Below are 26,114 nucleotides of genomic sequence, written 5' to 3' on the forward strand. Positions count from 1 at the left end.
GGCCTGCGACCATGGCAGCGAATAGTATTCTGGCCTTGCGAGTGCTCCTTTGAGTGTACAAATGCTGTCCTAAGAAGTGATTGCTTGGGTACTTTAAATGTACTACTCTGTTGCCCAGTAAGTATACGTTGTGGTCCCCATGATCTGGCAATTTTATCTGTGTGCTGCTCCTTACAAGTCTGCGAAATTTTTTAGTGCCGAACTCTGTTTGGATGGTGCCCATTGGCGACGGATCTTAATGCTGAACAGGAAGAGGAGCCGGATACTATCCCCTACACTCGAGTATTTGAAATGGAGCAAAAGAAAAGACGGATGATCAAAGCGCAAGTCACCTGAAATACCCTCCTGAGATTCTGCGTTTCTAAAGAGTAGCCTTGTGAAGACGAAAAGATGCCAGATGAACAGCAGTATCTCCGCTTTTGTACAACAATAGAACCATGAATCCGACTTCCTTTGAATGAGCAGGATGAACGAAATCAGAACTATGCTACACCTAATCATTCATGAAAATCATGAGGGCCAAACGAGGTACTGAAGGTACTTTGAAGAGTATGTGGGTCCATCTAGAGCCTGTTTATAAAAATTTCCATTCCCTGGGATTTAATGCAGACTCGCAATATAGTTAGTCTAAATGATTGGTTGCAAGAACTTGTCCGTACCATTGTACTGATTTTTTCGCATAATATCATTGCGCTTGCTGTGGTGACATTCACGTTTTCACGTGAATGAAAGACAATATTATGTCACTAACTGTAAACGCAATATCGAAATTGACGGGTTTTTTCCATTGTGACAGTGAGCATAACTTTGGGCGAGCTGTCCGATCGCAGATTTCCATGTCCTCGCCAAATGCGTTCTCGTGACATCGGTAGTTTAGAGGAAACGGCGATGTTCCTCTTTAAAATATGAACGTCCACCGGAGTTTCAGGCGATGCCAAAGAGATGCCCATGAGGAGCAAAACTGATCTCTATTCGTTCCTTTTATCTTTCGCTCTCTTTTTGAAATCAGGCAGTCGCGGACTTGGAAAAGTGGTACGTCGACATTCAGACAAGCGTTTACATTAGCGAGGGGTCCGATAAACATTGGCTATCTTACTATATCACTTGGAGGCTGTCCGCAATGCAATTGAAAGTTTAAATAACGATTTCATGCTGTCTGAAAGGAACCCTTTTCACCCTATAAATTTCTAGGGTACAAGATTATCCGAAAGTTCTGATGAGAGAATACCCAGTTTTGTGTACGGTTCGCCCGCCTCGGGAGATCTTTCTTTGCGAGCGAGATGACGAGGTAGATGAAAGTGTAACGATGTGCGATACTAAGTCGCCGACGCGAAGCAACTTCAAATATAGAAACAAAGGCATTCCGGAGCAAGTTGAGCCTTGCGGTTCACGCCCCCCGAAGCTACCACCAGCAATCTTTATCTTTGAGGGCTTCAGTCATAGCATGAAATCTGTCGAATCTCGTGATGCAGGACAAGCCATACCCCGTCCACATTTGGTGAAAATAGAAACGGTCGCAACGGAATCAAACGATAATGTGGTCCGTTTTGTTCTGGTTGACAAATCTAGCGTTTGTGATGCGACTAAGAGGAAAAGGGAAAGCACTCTGGAAATCAAAGACATCCCAGAGGAGGTCCGACCGTGGTTTGATCAATGTGGTATGCCAACAATATTCGACGCAAACCATGAGGATTGCGCGTATGTGTGAGGGGCTCCGTTCGATGAGGTTTTACTTTTAAATCAAAAATAATTCATGATGAAGTGGTTGATGATGCCACAAAAGGATGCTTGAAAACAGGTGATCATTCCAAGCATTGTTTGGAGTCGAAAATTGTGAGGCCGATAGCTGCTGGTGAACCAATCGAGATCCAATTTTTTTTTATAACTATACATTAGAAGCGGTTCAGTGCGACGAAATCGAGCATCTGGAATCAGTTCTTACTGAACATGGGGGAGATCATAATTTTATCGAAAAGTGCCACAACAATCAACTGCGGGTAGAATACGACGTCTACGGCCTCACAATCTTTCGTACGTGTATATAATAAATTGAGGAGCCCTTACTGCGTATTCGTCCTATTCGACATTCTACTTTGAGCTCGTCCAATGTACCGTGTCGATGCTGCTTCACCCAACGAGTAGCTCATCTTCACTTTCAAATTCTGTATGTATTGGAGGCTTCAGATGCTTTTTCCGAATGATATCACGAATGTCACTCAAGAAGTGGTAGATGTAAGATTGCTCTGCAATTTTGCAGCGTCCGTCGTTTCCAAGAGAGCCAGCTCCACAGGAAGCTTTGACAACAGGAAAGGACTGTACATTAATCCCGAACGACTCCTTCATAAAGAATGTTAGAGCCTTATAAAGGGGAGGGGAGACACCCGTCTCTGGACTGTTCCTTTCGATGGATTCGTAGAGCTGGAACAGAGCGATGGGTGGTATAGATATTGAGAGGGTTTCCAAAGCCTTAATATCTGGAGGAGTTGCAAATGTTAACGCCAACGGCTTTCTTGCACCACTCAAGAGCTTGGTCGCAGAAGGATGATGTTTTTCGTATATTTGTCGCGTCCATGATGCCACCGCCATTACCATTTCCGCGGACGTTGGTTGCCAAGGCTTTCGGTCAATAGTACAATTTGAAAGACTTTCCATCCATCGAAATACAGCCTCGTATGTATTCGAGCCTCGGACCATACAGTAGCTAAAAGACGTCACGTAGCACGAAGCGGGTAGTCCATAGAGAAAAAGTACGTCTGAAGACCACTTCTCGTTAATTCGGACTTCAATATGCCAATGGGTCAGTTCATCCGCCTCTGGGCAAAGACTCGAACGAAGACTCCGTTTGAAGCCACCCCCATCTTTGGAAATGTTATCACAAGAAATTTTAAACTTTACTTGGTCCTGAAGATCTGCTGAAAACCTCCTGATGATAACAAAAATGCTTTCCGGATCGCCCACTAGACGTTTGTGGGCTTCCGGGCTTTGTCGCAAAAACCGTGAAGCATCGATCTGATACGATTCAATGGAAGAATGACTGAGCGGCAAGCGTAGGGATGAAAGCAAATGGACAAGCCAAGTATGGTTCGAAATAACTTGGTCCATCCCTTCGTTTGTTATACATGTATCTGCAGCGCCGATTTTTTGCGCAAGTGATTTCGAAGGCAATCTCATTGTCACATGCATAGTAACTGAAAGTATATACATATACGAGTTTTTGCATTGGAATTTACAGTTATGTTGGTTGAGCAAAGAACTGTCTGTCGTTTCGACATAAATTGGTTAGATGCTTTGTTATTTGTAATATCCCCGAGAGACACTGCTTTTGAATATAAAACGATGATGTGTCCAGGGCTGTTACCCCGAAATTCATTACTTTGGAAGGTCATTTGTGGAAATAAAAAGACATTCTTCTTAGAAGAACAACGAGTGTATTTATCAACTATTACTGTTTACATTAATCGTTTCATTGTTAGAAGGCATCTTGGGACGGAACGCGAAGGTCACAAATTGTGGCACGAAGCGAACACTTTGGCGCGATCGTTTGCACCCAATGCGAATAGTGCTCGATGAATCCTCTTGCCTGCGATATGAAATGCTTTGCATAATCTTATTTGGATAAATCTGTAATTCCAAACAACCATTATGACAGCCATTCGATTGGCGGGGCCCACTCTCAGCTTAACCGCCTTTCTTGCTATATATGCTCGAGCGCAAGCCGATTATGGTGTGGACTGCTCCTTCCCCATCCACAGCAAAGAGTTCACGTGCGGCAACCTTCTCGGCGACCGAAAGAAAGTTTATGAAGACTTCATGGATGGATGCAGAAAGCGTTATGGTAGTAAGGCATCACGATGCGATTCCACCGAGGACGATCGTATCGAAATGAGTTTGCGGCAACCTCAATCGATGGTGGTAAGTCAACAAAATCGTGGTTCATGGAGCAATTTAACTCATGAAACAAACACTGATCCGAGTCTCACTTCAAATGTTTCACGTATGAAATCGAAAAGAACTATACTGAAACGGGCTTCAAAAAAGTACGCGCCCCAAAGAATGTGATGGATTTGCTCAATGCTCACTGGAAAAGGAATAAAGAAGGCCTCTTCGATCGTGAGGAGATCTGGCCTGCCGGTAACGTGTACGTGAATCACTGGGCAAGTCCAACATACATGTCATCTGTGGAAGACACTAATACTCGTGGAGGTGGATATGCGTTAAAAAAAGCCGTTTGGGATGCGGTCAAACCTGTCATTGAATCGTGGACCGGCATGGAACAAAAACCAATCAGCATGTACGGTATCCGTGCATACACGGATGGTGCAATATTGAATCCTCACGTCGACCGACTGCCGTTGGTTAGCTCCTGCATCATTAATGTGGACCAGGACGTTGATGAAGATTGGCCTCTCGAAGTCTATGACAGACATGACCGAGCCGTCAACGTTACCATGCAACCGGGTGACCTTGTCTTGTACGAGTCAGGATCTCTAATGCATGGACGCCCTTTTCCTTTGAAAGGTCGCTATTACGCGAACATTTTTATCCATTTCGAACCCACCGGACGCAAGTTAGGGGACACATCTCTAGCATATTTAGACGAACTCGATGACATCCTTCCTCCGTACCTACTTGCCAACTCTCCCGAAACCGACAACTGGTTGAGAAAGAATCCGCACGGGTGGAACAAGCCGTCGCCGTCTGCTCCAATTCAGCAAGTAAATGCCCCGGAGGGACATCACGCTGCGGCCACTGGGGACATTACTAGATTGGCCAGACTTGCACAAACCAATCGCAAGGCATTGCACGCCAAGGATAAGAATGGGTGGCAACCGCTGCACGAGGCTGTCCGGGCCGATAACAAGGAGGCTGTTGAGCTTTTGATCAGTTTTGGTGCCGACAAAAATGCCCGCGTGGGAAAGAATGGGGAAGGTGCTAGCGCTCTAAACCTGGCCTTGGACTATCTGAACGTTGGAGCACATACAACGAACTACCTGTTGAGTATCGACGCCCAGAACATTGAACCTGATCTCTAAAGGGGAGTAACACTTTTGCATAGCGGCTTCATAATATTCGAATAGAAAACACAACACAGCAGTACCCAGTTCCTTTCGCAGATCCATTTATTAAGAATTAAAAAAGGTCTTGTTGAGGAGCACATTCAGCTCTCCACTTTTGGCCAATGGTAGCAATCCTGGACCATCGTTGCAGCCTCCAATGTACTGGCCACCGACAAAGATAGAAAAACAATAAGCTATTTTGCTCGAACCTTCGCGAGCTTTCACATTTGTACTGAAAACTGATCCCGGATTTGATGGATTGCAGACAATCTCTTGCTTTAAAAGTACCCTTCTGATTGTACGAGCGACGACTTCATTTAGGGAAAATATTACCAGGATTTTGTCATCGACACAGGAATTTGTCCTCCGCTTGGCTGAACAGGAATTTTCCTAATTATTGAACTGCAAGTTGTTGCAATACCGAGGTCTTTTACATTAGAACATGTTGTTGTTCCGAATGTAACATCCAAGGTGGGCTCTGATCCGTCAAGTCACGCTAAACAAACACAACACGTTCGTCCAGATCATCCATTGTAACATCCAATATATTCAGTAGCATATTTGGGTTGACCAAGAAGTAAGAATTGAGATTTTCAATTGCGTTTTTTGCTTGCTCTTCGATCTGGTCTCTCAAATTGTCTGCAACTACACGGGTGATGTTTGCCTCGAAAACATGGACCGCTTTGTTCAATATCCAATCTGACCCAAACCCTGTGTCCTGTACTTTTAGCTGAACACGGTCGAGAGACACTTCAAGATCCTTTAGCAGAAGAATAGGTGACATCTCGTCAATTCCTAACCCGTGGCTCCGTGTTCGTTCTTTTCCACATTCCACACGTAGCTTTATGGAAATATTTTGAATACATAGCGTACCTTGGCCCTCAAACAACGGGTCAAAAATGTTTCTTGCTTTTTTCTCGATAAGAAACAAAAACTTGTCGAGTTTCAGCGAAAGCTTATTCATCTCGAGGTAGAGAACTGGGTGGACAACAATAGAAGTTAGTGTGTTTCAAGGCGACGAAAGAACCCATGGTCGCAAAACGATGACGTACCAGTTGGATCTAGACGGGGGTTGAAACGACGGCGGACGGTATCGAAGGACGGCGTCTTCAATGGATTTGGACAACGTAAGCATTCTTCGTGACGCGAGATATCAGCACAAGACTTTTTGCTTCTTTCCTTGTTTGTCTCATCTTTACGTTCTTGGTGGAGTTCAATTTGGTACGAGACGTCTCTTATGGCAATTTCAAGAAGCTCGTCGTCGTCAATTTCCAAATTTCTCCACAGCTCAATTGCGCAGTTCAAGACAGAAGAGATGGGTAAATTGTGAAGAACCGCAGCAACGTAACGATCCGTAGGCGGCTGATCACAAGGAAATCATGATAAATGATGAGATTAGCTGTGAGTGGAGCCGGATTATTTCCTACTGCTCGTCGACGTACCTTTTCAACGCCACCGAAGCCTGCTTGCCAGCAACCCTGGCGCTGGGCTTCGAGAAGAATCCCTCGGATATGATCAAGAATTGATTCTTCAATACAACCACTTGGTGAAAAGAGTGGATTGATATCGTCTGGGACGGATACGGAAGCATCGTCAACATCGTCATCTCCAAACATTGGGAAGAACAAGGAATCCCCACCTATGACCTGGCAAATCAGGTTTTTGCGTCTGATTTTCACATCTGACAAAGTTAAATCGCCACCGTCCTTTCCATGACAAGTCAGCATCCAACCTTCTCCTAGTTCTCGTTTCTCAACAGGAATGGACATCTTAGGCAGATAATTCTAGAACAGTATACGCTGCGTCAGAAGCGGATGTGGCACACCTACGCTATCCCACAAAGGCTGGTAAGAAACTCACCAAAAATCTTTCTATGGCGATTGTGGACTTCTCTCGAATAAACTGCGAAAGCTTTTCTGGATCCTCCATCGCCTCTACTCCTTCTTTCAAAAACTCGTCGACATCCACTTCGTCCATCAAGTTCAGTATGTCGTCATCGATACTGCATGTTTATCATCAGGAAAAATTAGAGTTGTCGAAGATCGTTCCTTTCTACGGTGATAGATGGGGGGAACCGTAATCACATACCTTGCATAGTAAGGTACAATCGCCATCATTTCCTTTACATCACGCGAGAAAGCTTCGAGGGCGAGGATGAGTTTGATGTCAATGTCATGGACAATCCGTACGGCATCGTCTTCTAGCAAAAAGTCCAACCAGTCCATCGATAAGTCTCCGGCATTTATACGGTGAAATTGAGCAACGCACAAAGAAAAAAGGTTTGACAGCTATCAAAAGAGTCATGACGTTAGTACAGAAAACAATCTCAAACGATTGGTCGACGGAGACGTACCGAGCACATAAAACCTTTGGCACTCTCCGGTACATGGGCGGCCATCCAAGAAAACTCTTCGTCTGCTGCGTCAAGCAAGGGAATCCAAAGACGACCACTAGTTGAAAAATCTTTCAGCATGCGGAAATGACGAAGTGATTGAAAGTTTGAGGCGTGAATCATTAGCATCCGGGACGCTAATTCCTCTTTTCGAAATACGCGGACAAGAATCCTCTCAAATAGTTCGAGGACATTATCGTCGCGAAAGAACTTTAGAACAGAGCGTCGAGGTGCTGCTATCCATTGCACAATCTGAGCTAGCAGCACAATCTTTTCGTTATTCCGTTCCGCAGCGCCGCCATTGTTTGCCATAGCAGTTTGGATGTGATTGACCAGAAATCGAACCATTTTTCGGTAGTGCAAAACGCATTCTTCGGGAATGATTTGAGACTTGACAAATGCAATTTCGAGTCTTGTTGCACATTGTGTCCATTCCCCTTGTTCAAGTGCGAACAGCAACCTCTCGTCACCCAGAATAATGTCAACGAATTTCAATGTTCGTACTTTAGCCTTACGCCCTTGCTTTTCCATTCGGGCTGCAATACCTCTCCCAATTCTCTCGATTCGTTGTGTAATCGGTCCAAAAGTTGATGCGATTTCATTTAATGCTCGTTTCCATATCATTAAGGACTGACCAGACATGTTTTTTCTCTGCACCTTGACGAGGGTGCGAACGAAGAGAAGAAAATCATACCCGATCGCCAATGCCAGGCGAAAATGTGGGTGCTCTGTACTTGCAGCACGAGCGATTGAGACCGTCTTCATCAATGTTTGTATAACTCCAAAAGCACGTTCGTAATACTGTGCGTTCGCACTAGCGGCATCAAGTTCGAACGATTCATTGTCCTCGACAATGCGATCACTTTCCTGATCCGGGCGTTTGAAGACTCCGCCTAGAATGTCATTAATGATCCAGAAGCCAGGTTCCTGTGTGTCTTTCTTTTCCTCAACCAACGGTTCGTTTTCATCTCTGACTACGCATTCAACCTCAAAGTCATTTGAGATACAATGATCTAGTGCTAAATTTGGATCGGTTTGATTTATGTCAAGACGATCGAGAAAGCTGATAAGGTCACTCATAAATTCGTTCACGCCTCGGTCAAAGCCACGGTCTTCCTCTGCTGCTTTCAGAAAACTGTTCCAAAAAAGTTCGCCGCACTTGGACCAAGAACGCCAAAAGCTTTTGTCAGACTCTTGTCTAGTGTTATCAAGACACCGTTCACGGAAAGCTGCGTTGTAATTGTCGACTTGAATCTGGAAGTTTGCGGCTTCGCGAAGATGTTCGATAACCGGAATGAATTGAGCTCCGTGGCAAGATAAAATACCTGGTCTTGCGATCTCAATGATGTGGCCCTTCATACGGCCTTCTTCACCGATTTTAACCAAATAACTTCCCGATAAAAAATCACGCCCGACCTTGACGTAGGCCTGAGTGGTCCCCCACCCAAATCTCGTCTCCACTCGAAATCCGATTCCGGCCTCAATTGTACCATAAATAGCGCTTCGATTCAAGTAAGCGTGGGCAGCGCCGCTACCGCGTCTCTGCCATAAGGAACGTACGACGTGACAGTCATCTTCTGCTCTCCAGCCAGCGAGTACACCAATACCAAAAGAAGATACCACGCAACTTCCCAAAGGGACCTTCGAATGCCGCGGCATGTATCGTGAGGTCCACGAGTCCAAAACGCGCAACGTGAGTTCGGCAAACTCGCCGTTTCGAAGAAATGACCTGTCGAGCTGTACGGTGACTGAAAGGCAATTGGTCTCGCCAGTGAATCTTTCGAGGGAAGCTCTCAACGACCCAACAAAGATGCGCTCACTACACATTACTGTTCCCATTTGATAGTTTGCTTGACTTAAACGTTTTTCGGAGCCTTTTGCCCTCGGCTGGTTCGGAAATACGGGAACGGCGACTTTTATTCCTCTCTGTAATGGAAGACGCCGACGATTCCTGTCCGTAGTATTTGATGCATCTTCCGAAGAAACAACCACGGTACCAACGCAAGACGGAGCATCAAGTTCTCGCACGTAGTTGTCGCTTCCAGCTGGTAATGGCACCTCTTGGCCCGAAAACCAACCTTTCATCTGCTTTACATGCATATTTGTTAAATTCGGGGAGAACTGCTTAGTCCCTTTCGACTCCTTTGACGGTGACCTTTCCCCCGTCGAAAAATGTTTTGCACAACTCCTAGTCGCATTGCTCGTTCGGCCAAAGAAAGGCCGTGGATATATAGAACTACGTGGCTTCTGCAGAAGTAGGTCAATAGGTATTGAAGGCGTTGGGCTCAAAGTCGGAGATGAAAGATCCTCCTTCGCGGAATCATCGAAATTGTACATGGGATCAACATCACAGAGGCTTGAAGCCGAACAATGTGGGCTCTCTTCCCCGGTATCGGCAACAACGATTGCGGGTGATGACCACATGGAGTGTGTGGGTTTGGGAGGTTGTTTGACAATGTCGTTTGTATCCAACCCAGCCGAGCCAGTATCAGAAACGGCCCCAGCAATTGATGACGCCATATCACTTAAACTCGCGTTGCCGCCTTCCCGTCCTAGCCTTTCCATAAAACAATCTTTTGCTTCTCGGGACACTAGTGCGCGCTGGAGATGCGCCGAATTCAAAAGACTCATGCCGATCTTAGCACCAACATCGATCCAGGGTAGATCCCCGGCAACATCAGACCCCACAGATTGAACATCAGAGCGTAGCTCCGACAGAGTGTCTTCTTCCAAAACACGACAAGAGTTAAGAGGCTCGTCCGCATAATCCCCTATTTGAGATTTTGGTGTAGTGCGATCACCCACCTTTACTTCAAATTCTTCGATGAGGGACTTTATGGAAGCCAGCTCAGGAAACGGTTGACGCAGGTTTGTTGACATAACCGTTACAACAGACCTGGATGCTCTTTTGTTTTTCGCAATAGAGTCGCTGCCCCAATCTCTTTCATTAATCAGTCCTGATGATTTTGAGCGTTTTGGAGTTTCTGAGAGTATCAAGGGAACTTTTTCATGCAAAATCACACTCGAAGCCTGGGAAGCTTTCTTCTGTTGCCGATTGCTAGTAGAGGCCTTCGACAACTGTTCTTCGCGCAACATTGCGTAGCAAAAATTAATTGCAGCGTGATGATGAGCGGTTGCGTCACCCCATTCGGGACGTACCGAAAATTCTGGATCTATGCGCTGTCCCGTCGTGTGAATTGTGGGTGGAGGTAGATCCCAGAGGCGCGTACGGGTGGATGCGGCATTGCTGGCGCGGTCCCATTCCATATCCAATTTATTCCATTCCCGTCCAGCGAAACGATGTACCTGGAGGAAGTTGTCCAGTGAATGGACACCCCGCTGGAAACAGGTAGCCAATTCTTTGATTGCGTTCGGACAGGCCTTCTCTGCCTCATCGTGGTCCAAAAGTAGAACGAAGAAACCAGAAGACACAGCGCAGATAGTTTGAGCACCATATGCAATCACGGCATGAACCAGAGCCACTCCCAGACAATAAAGAAAAAATAGCACGGTAGCCGTTAGCAGGAAAACGTTTCGTCGGGAGGGCTGGTTCTGTGGTTGCCACAGGTAAGCGTGTGTGGCATACAACAATTCTTTGAGTGAGGCCCAAAGCCTAGAAGGCGGTATTTGTCGCCAACGATTTATCCGGCAATGCAAAATTCTCCCGTTGTGTTTCGACAAGAAAGGAGGTACTACGAATGTGTGTTCGGAGTCGGGCTGCGCTTTTGAGGACGAATTGTAGGAAAACGTTCTCGATTGATTTAATAGTTTCGTAAGAATCACCCCGACTTCGTCGTCATAGGGGCGCGAAAGTGGATTCCGCTTTTGTCTTGGTCGCCTGAAAAAGAGATTCCTAGGAGATGATGGCTGCTGGGGCGATGCGGGAGGCTCCTTCATGGCTTTAATTAGGGAGAAGGATGCGGTTCGCCACCATTGGTGCTGCGATCGAAATGAAAGTTGCGTCCAACTCGGAACGAAAACGAAACCGGAATCGGAAACGTCCGTTCGCACTACGGCTCTGTATATGATACTATGAGAAGACAACGGAACGAAAAAGTAGCCAATGATACTGGAATATGTGTTAGAATAGCTATTTTATTTGGTAGACCGCAACAGCAACGTTACTTTCCATTCCCGTTCGATCTGCAAAGCATCAAACTATTCTCCGGGTGCTTTCGATGTATGTGTGACATCAATACGGGCAAGACACACCCACTAGCCCAGACTGAGATTCTACTCGTCTTGACGCATAGGTCTGATGGTGGTACATGGAGTGTTTGTTCCAGTACGACACCACTTTACTGTTAGTAGAAAGCCCAACGACAGCATCTCTCACGATCCTCGATACAATAATTGTGAAGTCTGCTACTGTAGGGTGATATTCGAGATTAAATTTCAACAGTAATCCTCGGAAGTTGTCAAGCTGCTGACGCTATCCAACGAGCCTGCTTTTCGTACAAACGAGCAGCTTGAACATTGCAATCTGCATTCTATAGCGGACTCGTAGATCTATTGGAATGGCTCGCGTTGCCCGCCATCTCTCACCCCTCCATTCCAAGGGTATCCTGACGTTAAGCCTATTACTTTTGGCCGAGTCGGTCTCCTTTGTCAATGCCGTTTCCTTGTGGAGTTCCCCCAAGACTTCTTCAGATGGCGGTAGCAAAGGCAAATTCTTCGACGGTGCCGGTGCGCACGATACGTCCGGGTGCAATCCTCTCTCCGGATCTTGTCCTTCAGTGGATAGCAACCTCCCGCTGAGTCGTTTGTTTTCTCGCAAGCCTCTCGGACAGCGCGTCTCATCTATCAAACGCCTTGCCGAAGATTGTTGTGCCGAGTGCTCCAATTGTATGGACGCCAAGACTGCCGCTAGACAGTGTGCGAACATGCCTAGGGGAGGACACGCAGGACATGGACATGGGGTTGTAGACCATCTCACCCATGCAGGCGTTACTCCATACGGAATTCCCCTCAATGCTTGGAAAGTAATTTTTCAAGCCATTCTCACTGCTATCAATGTCATCTGTTGGTTGGTTCCGTTACGTTCGAAAAAGATGTCGGAAAACAAGCTGGCTCTCAGTCTGGCCAACGCCTTCTCTGGCGGAGTCTTTTTGTCCCTTGCTTTTGGGCATTTGATCCCCGAGTGCATTCACGGCTTTGAGGCCAGCACGTACGCAGAAACGACGCCATTTATGCTGGTCCTTGCGGGATACTTGCTCATCTTCTTTGTGGAAAAGGTTGCCTTTGACGCCCACGATATTCTACACGAAATGCAAGGTGACGATCACCACCACCATAAACATCCTGATGGTCACAAACATAAAGACAAAAAGAGCAGCGGCGGTACTGAGGCCGCATCGTCTTTGTCTAGTGGACGCAGTGCCGTTATTTTGCTGGGAGCCTTGGCCGTCCACAGCATTCTCGAAATGATGGCACTCGGTCTGGCCGATACTTTTGGTGATTGCGCACTTTTAACCATGAGCATTAGTCTACACCAACCGGCCGAATCAATCGCACTCCTCGTTGCCTTTTTAAAGTCAGGTGTGCCCGAGGCGCAAATAATTCAATATTTGTCCATATTCTCATGCATGGGTCCGATTGGTGTTGCCTTGGGTATGGCAGTCAACGAATTCGCTGCACCCATTGTGGATTCCATGATGTTAGCCGTTGTTGCCGGAACCTTCGTGTACGTGGGTGCGACCGAAGTGATCCCGGAAGAGTGGGAAGACTCGACACACAAATGGAAAAAGTTCGCGGCTCTGATGAGTGGTATTGTATCCATTTTTGTGATTACGCAATACACAATGTCGCTAGGTGGGCATTCGCACTAGCTGTAAGAGCAAACATCTTTGGTGAGCTACTACTAACCTTAATAGTACTAAGGAGAAAGTCTTTTTGCAAAAGGCGCACAAACAAGTTTACCGACTGTCTGTCTAATGGCTAGATTTAGCCAAAAAAAAACAGGAAGCCAAGCGTCTGAAATAGGCGAGTTGCATTGACGGCTGACCACTATCGGCTCCATCATGGCCACCGTGGAACCCCGGAAGAATTCGAGACAGCGCAAACTCGTGAGAATTTTTTTTATTTCGGCGTTGACATGCACAGCTCCTTACATTGTGCTGCAATGCATTGCTGTACTATGGTTATCCTTCCACTGCAGTTACCGTCGTCATCCAATGCTGGGCCCACAATGTAGAACATGCTAGTCAAGATGCGGAGGTCGGAGGACTACACCCTGGAGATCAAATGGCTGAAGATCTGGTGGTAGTCGGCAAGCAATCGGGATCTACTCGAGAAAAAGTGCGGTTCCAGTCCGGGTATCAAAGCCTTTTCCTCACTGTCAATCCGCATCGATCTTCGGTAGATCAAATCCCGTTTGAGAAAATTTGTCATCGAAAGAACTGTTCACGCCGGATTTCCTATGAAGAACCCGAGTCTCTGGCGTCTGTCCGCTCTCCTCGAGAATCGGATCTTTTAGAAACTGGAAAAAGCGCGCCACTTTGGTATCCTTGAAATGTTTCGAAACAAAACTGACAGTGAGTGTGACAACTCGTCAATATCTTGATTGGCGCAATCCTTCCCCGTGGCATATAAGGGGCCATCATCCGGGTTGGTACCATATCCACTGGCGTGGTTTCGCGTACGAATATCGGATTGGCATGCGTTAGTGGCGCTTCCGAAGCTGCCAGGGACGACGACGACACCACCACCAACTAAGGAATCTATCGAAGGCAACCACAAACGAACGTGAGTGTTACCGACCAAGGATTAGGGAGTCCTCAATTCTCTCCTCATTCGTTGCCCTAGTTCATTGTCGTTTTTTCACTACGATAATTGCCTGAACCAGCAAAGCACAGAAGCACGGAAGTTCTTAGTCATGAAGTTTAATCTTCTCGTATTCAACTCGCTCCTGGGAACCAGTGCGGCCTACCTTGGCGGTCTTCATTCCCATCGTGCCTCGTTTTATACGCACGAGGCGCATCGGCGTCACATGCCCGCTCGTGGTTCCACCTCCCTTATGTACGCAGGAGGAAACTGGAATGACCTCGCGAAGGAATGGGCTCAGATGAACTCGGACCGAGATAGTCCTGCCCCACCCGTTGGAAACATGGCGGTTTCGCCGCCGTCCAAACCACCAACTCCCTCTGCGGCTTCAAATCCTCCCCGCAACCTTTCCAACGGATCGACTGAGCCTTGGGAGAAGATCTCAATGCAAATGTCGGATGAGCTCGCCGTTATGAACAAGAGCAATCAACAACCCTCACAGTCAGCTACTATCAACAATTCTGGTCAAAGTATCGGCTCAGCACCTCCAGAGACGTTCACCTCACCCGCTCCACAGCAGGTCGCCCCATCGCAAGGCGCCTCGCAATGGTCCAGTCTGGCATCTGAATGGGCTTCTCTGAATAGCGACTCGGAATCTTCCCCTATCGCTCCTCTTTCCCCCACGCCGGCTGCCCGAGCACCTCCAATGCCCGTCCCCGTCGTTCCACCAATGCCTGCTCCCGTGGCACCACCCCCCATGCCTGTCCCAATGGAAGCTCCGAAAGCTGTCTCGCCAGCTCCGGCTTCCGCGACGGGTAACCAATGGTCCAGTCTCGCTTCGGAATGGGCGTCTATGAATAGCGATACGGACAAGGCGGGACCGCCCTCCTTGCCAGCACCGGTCCCCAGGACACCGCCGCAGGCTTCGGCTCCAAAGCCAGTTATCTCCGTAACTGAATCTCAGGCTTCTCCCTCGACCCCGGCCGGAGGCAGCAACTGGTCCAGTTTGGCTTCGGAATGGGCAAGTATAAACCGTGGTACGGACGAATCCTCTACGGCGACTGTGTCTCAAGGAACCGTGCCATCTATTTCGGTTCCTAAGCCTCCCCTAGCCTCTCCTGTCCCATCTCGTGACCCTCCGGCTCCCTCTACAATGGCCTCCTCGTCTTCATCGTCTAGCGGAGGCAATCCGACCAAGGATCTTCCCCCAAAAGTGGCTACCCCGAAACAAAATGTCGAAGCGTCCACCAAGACTCCTGCGCCGCGCGCGGCTCCAACTCCAACTTTAGCTAGCAAGTCGGCTGGGGATACAAGCCCGGAACGAGCGACGAACATCACGGTGACAAGGGGCCGCCGTGGTCAAAGCAACCAATCGCGGTCGAATTCCGCTGTGACTAGCGATGACGACGAACGCCGAACCGTCATCGTTGGAGGACTTGGTGGTCTGGCGGCAATTATTTTGGGAGCTGTTGGCATCCAAAAGAATCAAAATATTGACAAAGTAGAAGGAGCCACAGCCAAGATGACCATAAAGGACCTTCAATCCAAGTTTGCAACTGCGCCTAAACCCGCCTCGGAATCCAATGAGGATCCAGTCGAGCAACCTCCAGCAAAAAATCCATCTCCCGAGTCAGTAGAACAAACACCTGAACAACCGGTAATGGTAGAATCCGCTCCTGTGCCATCGGCACTATTGGAGCCAACTCCTGAGCAATCGGCGCAAGTGAATCCATCTCCTGAGCCGCCGGCACCTACGCCTCCAAAAGTAGAAGTCACCCAGGAAAAGCCCCGTCCGAAGATTCCACAAGCGCCAGCCACCCCCGTCTCACCAGCAAAGGAACCCGCCACACTCATGGAGAGTCTCAAGGAGTATTCGGCTGAAGCAAAAGCTGCCTTCAACAACTAAAAGGAACGCGGGCGCAGTAATTGTCATTTCAGGGGGCTGTAGCGTGCGGTCTAAACAACGAATGACACGCGATCCGCACTTGCTAGATTTGCTTTCTATTTAATATGAATTAGTACGGAAACACAACATAAGTTGGCTAGGCAAGATGCGATACGACAACCAAAAGCATTCACGCCCCTGCAAGTAGGGAATCGATGACATTCATAGCTAGAGACTCACTCACAATATTAGTCAAGAGTCCAAAAACCACCGGTATAATAGTTGCAACCCAACTGTCTGTAAAACCCTCAACATCCTCGGCGAAAAAAAGCCTAGAAATGGAGTCAAGAAAGCGTCTTTCCAAGCTCGTTCCGTTGTCGGACAGTTGCGAACTGGCTTCTCGTGCTTTTTTGGAAGCCCCTTTGCGAAATGAAGCTAGAAATATTCGCAAACGAGCTAAGACTCGGTCAGAACAGAAAAAGTGAACGTAATGTATCTGGTATGATCGAAGCTCGTCCTTCAGCTGAAAACGCTCGTTTCGCTGCGAAGTATGCCAAGATCGATGACATTGGAGAACGTGCTTTCAATATCCTGGCCGATTTGGGAATGGATGGAAATTCATAAGGCTTCTTTTACATGTATGGGAGACGGACAACTTGTTTATTTCTATGACAATCCTTCTCGCCATTGGTCACGGAAAAGACGGGTTGCTGGACAAAAACAAAATATCCTTATTTTTTGCTAGCTAGGCGACAACCTTAGGACGATTTATTTCTCGTCCTTGATGCCAATAAGTATCTCGGCATTATTTCCGTTTTTGCGTAATGGATCGAAAATGCTTTGCAGCGTGACTTTACGACTTCCAAGATCAGGAACCTTTGCGTCTGCCCCTTCAGCATAGAAATCTTGCGATTCAGTACTACTCGTATACGTTATCAGGCACTTCATATTTGCTCCTTTGGCAGCACGCAGCCCAACCAAGCTATCTTCGATCACCACGCACTGGCTTGCAGCCATGCCAAGCTGCTCTCTAGCGGTGTTATAAATTAGAGGGTCTGGTTTCTTGGCCGAAACATCATCTCCGAGAATGCACACGTCCAGCATGTCAACGCGGCTTTGTCCCAAAGTTATATCTAATGTTTTGACGGCTGCTTCCTGTTAATTGTATGATCAGAAAGGCGAAGTGTTAGACTCATATACAGGTTCCTAAAACGGAAAGACAGTTGTGCTTCTCCGTAACGTAGAACAGACAAAACTGAGAAACAGATAGTTCATTGCAACCTCAACATACCTTGGTAGCTGCTGAACAAACCCCTACGGCGATGGTTGGGTCGGCAAAGGCTGCGTCCATGAGTTCCAAGACTCCAGGACGAGCCTTGCCTTCGGTTTCCAAGAGAGTTTTAAAGTAGTCCGTCTTGAAAGCCTGCAGCTGATCAATTAAGGCTTGCTGATCATTCTCAGTCTCCGGGACCTTTTTGTCGCCAACCATCGGAAAGGCCTTGGACGTGTTACGAAAATGAAAAAACATTTTCGGTTTCCCGCCCCCCACAGTGTTCTGCAAAATATCGTAGTACTCTACCTGCGATAAGCAAAATTGATACAGACTGTTGTCGTTAGCAATTACCAGGGAGACAAATTGACGATAGCTTTGAAGATTCGTCCGAAGACGTACCGACCATTCGACCCGCAGCCCATCGATAGTCAAGCCAAACTCTTGAAATGCCTTGTTGTATGCCAAACGATGGAGCTCCTCTGTTTCCAATATGACTCCATCACAGTCAAACAAGAGAGCATATTCGTACTTAGAAGCCCAGAGCGGTGGCGATGAGGTTCGCACAAATGTTGTAAAAGATACTGGAATAAAGGCCCCTGTCAAGCTGGAAAGGCTCAAGAACAATGAAGCCAGCAAGGCGCAGGCGACGTTCATTTTTTACGCACGATGATGATATGTCAGTTGATGTGAACCGTAGAGGCGTGTTGTTAATGATATGCAAAATGCCGATGTTTTTTACAGTTAGCTTCCAAATCTGTCCCCCCAAAAATGTGAGCCCTATGTCTGACGCTTGAACGGCGCCATGAAAAGGCGCAAAAATTCAGTCTCTTACGACATCGTTCCACACCACTCACAGTCAACCTTGTCAACACAAAAATTCGAAGTTACAGTTACACAGTTAGTTACATTATTTAGTCAAGTCAACCCAGAAAGCAGCAAACCTGACAATCACAGAACAGGTTTATTGCGGAATGTGAGATCTCCATTGTTGGTATGATTGATGACAACACTTCAGTTGGCTCAAAGAACTGGTCCGTATTCAAACAAACTCAAGTTCGATACAAACGCCAGGTTGACGCTCCTGATCGGCTGGACGATGTAGATGACTTTGTGGATTTCGGCCGAGCCGATGGGCGGATTCAGCGCATTGTCGTACCAAAAAGCGAAGATTTTGCTTTTTACAAAGGGCCCGTCTATGGAGTAAATGAGTTCCCTGGATTCTTATACGCACCGCAGGCGCTTTCTGAACTGCTACAAGCAGAGCTTTCCTTTTTGGCGGTTTCTTCGTTTTGTGAACGCCCTCACTCAACCAATATTGACAAGGTCCCTTGCAAAAATTGGGAAATAGACGATGGACAACGATGCATGTGGGAAGAATGGAAATTAGAGCAAATGGAAACTTATACAGAGGCATCCCAAATGACTTCCAAAAGTTCGTCCAGACCAAAGTATAGAAGTTTCAGAAAGCTATCCTGGGCTACGATGGGCTATCATTACGACTGGAATACTCGATCGTACAATGAAAAGGCAAAATCACCGATGCCAAAATTGTTGGAACGGATTGCGGAAATATTCGCTGCAACGTCTCTTCTTGTCGACGGACAGGATCCATGTTTCACGGCTTCAGCCAGCATCGTCAACTTCTACACGCCCAAGTCCATGATGGGTGGACACCGGGATGATTTAGAGCATGCTCTGGACAAACCAATTGTTTCTATTAGCTTAGGACGACCGGCCGTATTTCTGTTGGGTGGAAACACCAAGGATGATCAACCAGTAGTAGCGATACTAGTTCGACCGGGAGATGTTATGATGATGGGAGGGGCATCCCGGTTGCGCTATCACGGAATGGCCCGACTACTGCCTACGACCGGTCTACCCTCAGTCGAGAAAGACCGTGTGCCAGACTGGGATTTGCAGCTTTCTGCAAAATCGTTAGGAAAGGAAGCGGAACTTTCGCAGTTTGAAGAGGACGACCGAAGGGCTTTGGCATCTTTTCTGGAACAACATAGAATCAATATCAACGTTCGCCAAGTATACTCCGGAACGTAGGAACGACTTTTGGATAGATAGAAAAAGAGCTTTCATCGCGGAATGGGTCAGTTTAACTGTTAATGACGAAGAAAGTGTAGAAGCTGGATGATTCCAAAAATTGAGGCTTCATCGGAGTAGTGTCAGAAGCGTTTTGAAGACTTGTGAGGGTAATGTTAGCCCCAACATTTCTCTCTGCCAATCCACAGCAAAAAGAAAAAGTTCTTAACTGTAAATAACCATAAAAGCGATGAATACGAAGGATTTGGCTGGCTCACAAGCTTTTTTGTCTTATAGTTATCCATGAGAATCCGGACAAAGCTTGGCAAACGCTACAGTAGCTAGAGTAAGCCATTTAAATCGAGACTAAATTTTTGGCTAAGGTTTTAAGAAATAGTCTTTGGCATCCTCAACGGATCCAACTCCGAATACCTATTTTAAGTAATTTTATTCAACACCTTCAAACTTGAGAATACTGGAACACTGCGACTGATATTGAGTCCACAATTACGTCAGTAATATCATGGACCTTGCTTGCAGGTGGGCTTTGGATTGGATATGGGCATTTTATATAAGCCATGAGGCAGTCTTGCGAGGGGGTCTACCACATCTTTTCCAAAATCGTGGACTGGCGCGAGCGCAAGCCTTCCGAAACGCTTTGTCTCATACGGGAACAGTACAGATTCGTGTGACTTCACAGGTCCCCGAAAACAAATACACACAGCTTATAGACAGTACTTTTTCATCAACGCTGCGCGACGCATCCTCCTCTGTTGTTGCAAGAAGTGACTCATATTTGAGAGGAATGACGAGCAACGACGGTGGTAGCAATAGTAGCACACCGATGACAATGGCGACTTCGGCGCAAGAGAAGTTGGCTGCATCGGCTCGCAAGCTGATTCGCAACGTCGAAGACGCCATTTCCAAAAAGAACAACTCCGATACTAACAGTAAGGAGGGAGGCTCCTCAATAGAAAGTGCGTTTCGAGCAATGTTCAGCGTTTGTACAAATGGCGCAGGAATGGTTTCGTCCGAAGCTAAAGATCTCGATCTCAGTGTCGCGCCATGTAATGGTAGCGGCACTCCACGCGTTGAATGGTGCGATCCAACTGATCCCAGGGCGTCCTCACAACCACAAGAAGCGTCTCAGCAACCAGGTCTTTCCAGCACCGCCAAGTCTGACAATGGCGAGCATATATACGCTCAGCTCTTTTTCGACGATCAAATCAGAGCAGCGAAAGCTGTAAATGCAGTGAGAGATCAAGACTACAAATCTCCGGAAGTTACTACCCGCGCCTTCCCTGTACCAAGGCCATTCCATGTGTCGGCTCCACATCAGACGTCACCTTTTCGAAGAGATTCGGCTCCGCTCAAATCAGATGAACTCAATATTCCTTGCAACACGACCTTCGACGATAGCATCTCTGCCATCTCAGCGCACACACTTGAAGCCATGGAACAGTCACAAAAGGCTCAACTCTTGAAGCTTCAGTCACAATCCAGTGAGTCGTTGCTATTCCCAGCTTTGAATCCAAGATTAAAACCTCCCTCTTCTGCTCAAAGACAAGAAGGAAGTATAGGTGCTAGTCCGAGTCCCTTTGCTCTCCCTCGATCTAGAAGCAGCAAGAGTTGGTGCAGTAGGAACAGTGGACGTTTCAGCACACCAAGCAAGAACAGTCATTCGACGCGAACCACCCAGTCAAGCGCTAGTTTCGAACACATGTGGAATCATCAAGAAGCCAAGTTTTGGGAAAAGGAAGTCCAGCAGGATGAAACTTTCCAGAGAGGCACCAATCTGTCTTTAACTCAACGCAATCGAAGCTCGCGCCTTGACAAACATCCTCATGACACCGTTCATTTCGAGCAAAGTGAGTTCTTTGGAAACACATATTTCAATTCCGACCCTAATCGTCTTGTTCATGTTTTAGATATTGCCGAGGATGCTGAGCTGGCCGAAATCTAGATTGGCCGTATACCGATTGCGCTGTATCGAGAAGTCATTCTGTATTCAACTGCTTGGATAAAAGTGAAAAGAAATCTGATATTTTTAATAGGAAGAAGTACTCCAGGCAGCCCTAGGAAGTCTATCTGAAGTTGTTGAAGGAAGCACCCGAACAGTGAGAGAAGTTTGATAATCCAGCTATAATGAAAATTTGTCTGGCGTTTCAAATATCTTTACATAGAAACGATCTTGGCATTAGGAAGTAGGAGGCCGTAGTCAGCTCCAGTTGATGGCCTCGTGGGCCATTCACAGTATCACACGTCTCCCAATCTTGACATGAGCCTGGCCCACACAAACCTGCATCTCGTCATGACTTGAATACTAGAAACACGTTTACATTATACCACACACAAAATATTGAGACTTTCTGCATATGCTCAGCAGACTTCATCACAATCAGTAAGATAACATTGTGATGGGTGTACTGTACAGCGGAACGATGAAAGACCTTTGCTTTTATTTACAAGTGCGAGCTAGCTCCGTGCTCGTTCGTATCAATAATACCATCCACAATCTGTTGTACAGGTTTCCCTTTAAAAGAAATCTCATGGATCGTTTTGATTAGAGGAAATGCGTTAAGGACCCCTCGAGAGTCAAGTATGGCGTGAACTTCTTTCGCCGTTAGAGTTCCTTGCAGCTTTTGGCCGTTGAGAAGTTTGGCTTCAATCTTCTCCCACTTTTGTTCACACGCCATAGCCTCGTCGCAGAGCCCGTCCTGGGGAGATTCAATTTGGTTGCTATCTTCGCAGTCATCTACCGATCCAAGACGTTCCTTCGCAAAAGCTTCCGCACATTTGCGATTCCTTCCACCGTAGCATGTCGTGATTAAATCTGCCATGCCACAGCTCTGCGTAAAGGTATTATCTTGAACGCCGTCAAAGAACATGTGGCAAAACTTGGCCATCTCTCGAAGTCCCACTCTAAGCAGAGCCGCCTTAGTATTGCTTCCGAGTCCAACGCCATCAACAAAACCTGCGCCGAGAGCAACTACGTTCTTAAGCGCACCGCAGACTTCGGCACCCGCAACGTCTGGCACGTGCTGCACTCGGAAGGAGGGAGCGTCAAAGACGAGACGTGTCAGCTCATCTGCTGGTGGACCAAAGGGAGACGCCAAGGTGGACTCGCACATTTGACCCAGAGCAACCTCGGAGGCAACGTTCGCTCCCATCAGAACGCCGCATTGAAATTCAGGTCCCATGGCGTCAGCGATTGTGTTGGAAATAAGGATTGGAAGTTTGCGTTCCGAGTCGAAGTCTAGAGGAAGAAGAGTGAATAGGTGAGTCGTGTAATGAATACTCCAAAACATTGGGGCATGAAGTCCCTGCTTCCTTTAAAAATGCATGTGACGAATGAAAGTACCTACCAAGCCCTTTGATGAGACTAACCCCCCGACAGGTTGGGTGCGCCGACTCGCGAATGACGGGAAGTAGTCGCGGTAAGAATTGGTGGGGTAGGACAAAGATCAAGAGCGTGGCATCGCGACAGGCTTCTGCTAGATCAGGAGTCGCAACAACGTTGGAAGGGAGGGGAATGCCTGGGAGGTACTTAACGTTTTCGTGGCGAGAGTTGATGATTTCGGTGAGCTTCTTTTGGGAACCATCTTCCAATTCAACCATTTCCTCAAAGACCCACATGTTGACCTGCGATTCGAAAAAGGGCAAGCGCTCGCAGTTGCGACCAACTAGGGTCGCAATGGCACTTCCCCAGTTACCGCTACCGATGATGCATACTTTATCGAGTTGGTCAGAACTATTTTGAGGATTTGAGTCCATGGTCTTTTTGCGAGTGCGGTGAGTGTGAGGCTTCTGGACGATGGCAATGTCGGGACGACGAAGATTTTCGAGCGATGAGGGCAAGATGTGAGGGTGCGGATGAGCAGTAGCAGATATGGGGAAGACTACGAGTAGGAAGAGGACAAAGCACTGACTATGATAGGTTGTTGTTGATGGCTGGTAAAGACCAAGAATTGCGTTCCACACAGCGAAAAAGAAGAAACAAGTGAGAATGTTGTCGACTGTCATTCATGCAGAGCTGCGTGAACAAAATCAGTACAGCACTGACGTAGAATAAAACGTAAGTAGCCAAATGTACTGCAACGTACTCCCTCTCAGCCCCAAACCGGTACGTGGCAAAGGTATTTGGAGGATGGAATCAGAACTTCGACATTTAGGGGAAAACTGTTAAATTGAATATCTGGGCTAGCAAGATTCCTCCACACTGATTCCGTCCTCTGAAACGCGAGACGAATCACACGACGCTGTGCAGTAGATTTGCCGCCTCGCAGGAGCTTCGGCAAACTCTTGGTTTGTCAAGCAGAGTCAAATATGATTTGAAAAAGGTACACATACCATGAGCATAGTGATCCAAATGAAAAAGAAGTGGTACAGAGGAATGAAGTGATCTCTACGTAATTTTCTTTAATTTCTCGTGAGCGTTCATGTCGAATCAACACTGAGTCGTGTCCAATTCCAATCACGGACATTGCACGAAATATATCCGGGTGATTCATAGACACCGACCTGTAGCGAAGCGCTGCAGCGGATACTCGCAGCACGCCATTCCAATTAGCAACAAACTGTTTGATTGACTTTGAAACGTCGAACACTAACTTTGTTTGAGCTCGTTACACTCTCCCACTTTCTTTATTTCGAGCCCATACAATGCCGCTGCAAGCAGCCTTCACGTTGTTCATCATTGGAGGGGCATTTTGCACCACGGGGGCCCTGATCGGAGGAGCCAATTGGCTCTACGAAGGCCGTCGTCGACGCATGGTCGAAGTAGATGTCTGGACGCACACCGCCTCGCAACGCGACATGCTGATTGACCGGATGCGTAAAGAATCTGCCAAAGAAAAGCAACGACTTGAAGGAAGGACTGAATAGAGGGTATCATGGTCAATGCTCGCATCGTGCCCCCAGACGAGAAGGCCACTAAAATTTGTAAAATGGCTTCCCTCCTACTTAACAGTAAGCAGCAACAAAAAAAGAAGATTGCCTATATTTTACGTTTACTATTGTTACATTGTTTCATCCGTTTTGCGTGAACCGTAATGCATTCGACCCTCCTTCGCTTGAAACATTATTTGCAGCAAGCTTTACAGCTAATGTTATTGCAAACTAGGAGAACCTCTATATCCGGTTGGGATGTACGTACGTTGAATCTTGTCCTGCTTTGGGATGAGGATATAACGGTAGAAATTTGGCCATCACGGTCAATATACTTTGCCATTCGTGATTTCTCCGCCGATCTCTGCCTATTGCATATCGACTGTACCTTGTGATCTCCCTAACTATCATTCCCAACATTACTTTTTAATATGAACAGAGCGAGTATTTTACGACCCATATTGATTGTGACGGGTCTCTTCTATTCGACAGTATTGTCCTTTGCGTTGGCGGCGACTAACCCAAGTCGAACCGTTCTCGTCACTGGTGGAGCAGGTTACATCGGCTCTCACACATGCTTGGAGCTCTTGGAGAGTAAAACTTACAAGGTTGTAGTGATAGATAATCTCGACAACTCTTCAGAAGAATCCATTAAACGAGTACAACAGCTGACTGCTTGCGGCAAAGATGATCTGGTTTTTCGAAATTGCGATATCCGAGACCGTCGACGCTTGAAAGCGGTGCTCGATGAGTTCCCAAACATTAGTTCATGTATCCATTTCGCAGGTCTTAAGGCCGTTGGAGAGTCAGTCTCAAAGCCATTGATGTACTATGACTGCAATGTTGGAGGGACTGTCCAACTTTTGGAGCAGTTGAATAACAAAGGAATAAAAAACTTTGTATTTTCATCGTCAGCCACTGTTTACGGTGAACCTGAAATGCTTCCCTTAGTTGAAACGGCACGGCTACAGGCAACAAATCCCTACGGACGAACGAAGCTCTTCATAGAGGAAATTTTGCGTGATTGTCATGCATCGGACGATTCCTGGAATACATTGATACTGAGATACTTTAATCCAATCGGGGCTCACCCATCGGGAAAAATCGGAGAAGATCCACAAGGGATACCAAACAATCTAATGCCCTTTGTGGCACAGGTTTGTGTCGGTCGAAGAGAAAAGCTTTCCGTTTTTGGCGACGACTACGACACTCCAGATGGAACAGGCGTACGTGATTATATTCACGTCGTTGACCTTGCGAAGGGTCATGTCGCTGCTCTTGAGAAGCTGTACAGTGATCAAGTAGGTTGCCGCGCAGTCAACTTGGGAACTGGGCAGGGAGTGTCAGTTCTGGAATTAGTCAAAGGAATGGGAAAGGCGACAGGCAAAGCTGTACCCTACGAGATTTCTCCTCGTCGGCCAGGAGATGTTGCCACAGTTTACGCTGACGCGAGCCTTGCGCAGGAGCTGCTGGGTTGGAAAGCAGAGCTCGGTGTAGACGCTATGTGCGAAGACACTTGGCGATGGCAATCGACCAATCCAAACGGTTACCAGCAACAAGTACAGGATATAGAAAGCGAGCAATAAGTTTGAAGCCTTTCGAATATGGAACCAAGCTGCGTAGTCGATTGTCTAGACCTATCGAGTAGAAGCGTAAGGTATTGCGGTAGTTTACAGTTAAAGTGCTATGGTTTTGCAGCTCGACCAGCAATAAAACGCTATTGTCTACTTTAGGATCAGGAACGCGACTTACTAAGAAAACCAGTTCCAGAAACGTTGCTATCATCCGAGCTAGAAAATGCAGTGCCTGGAAAGTCCCATTTCTGTT

The 26,114-nt window shown here is 47.0% G+C and overlaps 9 protein-coding genes across 9 annotated transcripts; 5 read left to right on the forward strand and 4 right to left on the reverse strand.

Annotated features, from left to right (window-relative positions):
• Nucleotides 1-2,127: 2,127 nt before the first annotated feature.
• Nucleotides 2,128-3,171, reverse strand: PHATR_46777 (predicted protein; the record flags this gene model as incomplete). Its single annotated transcript, XM_002185848.1, has 1 exon — nucleotides 2,128-3,171. One exon carries the CDS (start codon nucleotides 3,169-3,171, stop codon nucleotides 2,128-2,130), a length of 1,044 nt encoding a protein of 347 aa, XP_002185884.1.
• Nucleotides 3,172-3,513: 342 nt separating this feature from the next.
• PHATR_54643 (predicted protein) lies at nucleotides 3,514-5,154 on the forward strand. Its single transcript, XM_002185665.1, has 2 exons — nucleotides 3,514-3,912; nucleotides 4,011-5,154. The coding sequence occupies exons 1-2, from the start codon at nucleotides 3,643-3,645 to the stop codon at nucleotides 5,031-5,033; spliced, it is 1,293 nt and encodes a 430-aa protein (XP_002185701.1). The 5' UTR covers nucleotides 3,514-3,642; the 3' UTR covers nucleotides 5,034-5,154.
• A 399-nt stretch (nucleotides 5,155-5,553) lies between these two features.
• On the reverse strand, nucleotides 5,554-11,346 carry PHATR_46779 (predicted protein; the record flags this gene model as incomplete). Its single annotated transcript, XM_002185849.1, has 7 exons — nucleotides 5,554-5,852; nucleotides 5,931-6,035; nucleotides 6,110-6,419; nucleotides 6,500-6,841; nucleotides 6,918-7,059; nucleotides 7,146-7,345; nucleotides 7,411-11,346. 7 exons carry the CDS (start codon nucleotides 11,344-11,346, stop codon nucleotides 5,554-5,556), a joined length of 5,334 nt encoding a protein of 1,777 aa, XP_002185885.1.
• Nucleotides 11,347-11,766: 420 nt separating this feature from the next.
• On the forward strand, nucleotides 11,767-13,345 carry PHATR_46780 (predicted protein). Its single transcript, XM_002185666.1, has one exon. The coding sequence runs from the start codon at nucleotides 11,967-11,969 to the stop codon at nucleotides 13,275-13,277; it is 1,311 nt and encodes a 436-aa protein (XP_002185702.1). The 5' UTR covers nucleotides 11,767-11,966; the 3' UTR covers nucleotides 13,278-13,345.
• A 3,600-nt stretch (nucleotides 13,346-16,945) lies between these two features.
• Nucleotides 16,946-17,888, reverse strand: PHATR_13261 (predicted protein; the record flags this gene model as incomplete). The annotated part of the gene is made up of 3 exons (XM_002185850.1): nucleotides 16,946-17,251; nucleotides 17,388-17,675; nucleotides 17,769-17,888. Coding segments are annotated over 3 exons (714 nt in total), but the record flags the coding sequence as incomplete, so codon positions are not given.
• A 352-nt stretch (nucleotides 17,889-18,240) lies between these two features.
• Nucleotides 18,241-19,421, forward strand: PHATR_46782 (predicted protein; the record flags this gene model as incomplete). The annotated part of the gene is made up of 1 exon (XM_002185667.1): nucleotides 18,241-19,421. The coding sequence occupies exon 1, from the start codon at nucleotides 18,363-18,365 to the stop codon at nucleotides 19,419-19,421; it is 1,059 nt and encodes a 352-aa protein (XP_002185703.1). The 5' UTR covers nucleotides 18,241-18,362.
• A 502-nt stretch (nucleotides 19,422-19,923) lies between these two features.
• On the forward strand, nucleotides 19,924-21,363 carry PHATR_46783 (predicted protein; the record flags this gene model as incomplete). The annotated part of the gene is made up of 2 exons (XM_002185668.1): nucleotides 19,924-21,268; nucleotides 21,329-21,363. 2 exons carry the CDS (start codon nucleotides 19,924-19,926, stop codon nucleotides 21,361-21,363), a joined length of 1,380 nt encoding a protein of 459 aa, XP_002185704.1.
• A 499-nt stretch (nucleotides 21,364-21,862) lies between these two features.
• PHATR_36821 (predicted protein) lies at nucleotides 21,863-23,174 on the reverse strand (the record flags this gene model as incomplete). Its single annotated transcript, XM_002185851.1, has 3 exons — nucleotides 21,863-22,117; nucleotides 22,160-22,656; nucleotides 22,766-23,174. The coding sequence occupies 3 exons, from the start codon at nucleotides 23,172-23,174 to the stop codon at nucleotides 21,863-21,865; spliced, it is 1,161 nt and encodes a 386-aa protein (XP_002185887.1).
• Nucleotides 23,175-24,718: 1,544 nt separating this feature from the next.
• GALE1 (UDP-glucose 4-epimerase) lies at nucleotides 24,719-26,019 on the forward strand (the record flags this gene model as incomplete). The annotated part of the gene is made up of 3 exons (XM_002185669.1): nucleotides 24,719-24,731; nucleotides 24,780-24,783; nucleotides 24,814-26,019. The coding sequence occupies 3 exons, from the start codon at nucleotides 24,719-24,721 to the stop codon at nucleotides 25,871-25,873; spliced, it is 1,077 nt and encodes a 358-aa protein (XP_002185705.1). The 3' UTR covers nucleotides 25,874-26,019.
• Between the last annotated feature and the right edge of the window lie 95 nt (nucleotides 26,020-26,114).

The sequence above is a fragment of the Phaeodactylum tricornutum genome, chromosome 11, assembly GCF_000150955.2.
Source record: "Phaeodactylum tricornutum CCAP 1055/1 chromosome 11, complete sequence".
Lineage (NCBI taxonomy): Eukaryota > Bacillariophyta > Bacillariophyceae > Surirellales > Neidiaceae > Phaeodactylum > Phaeodactylum tricornutum.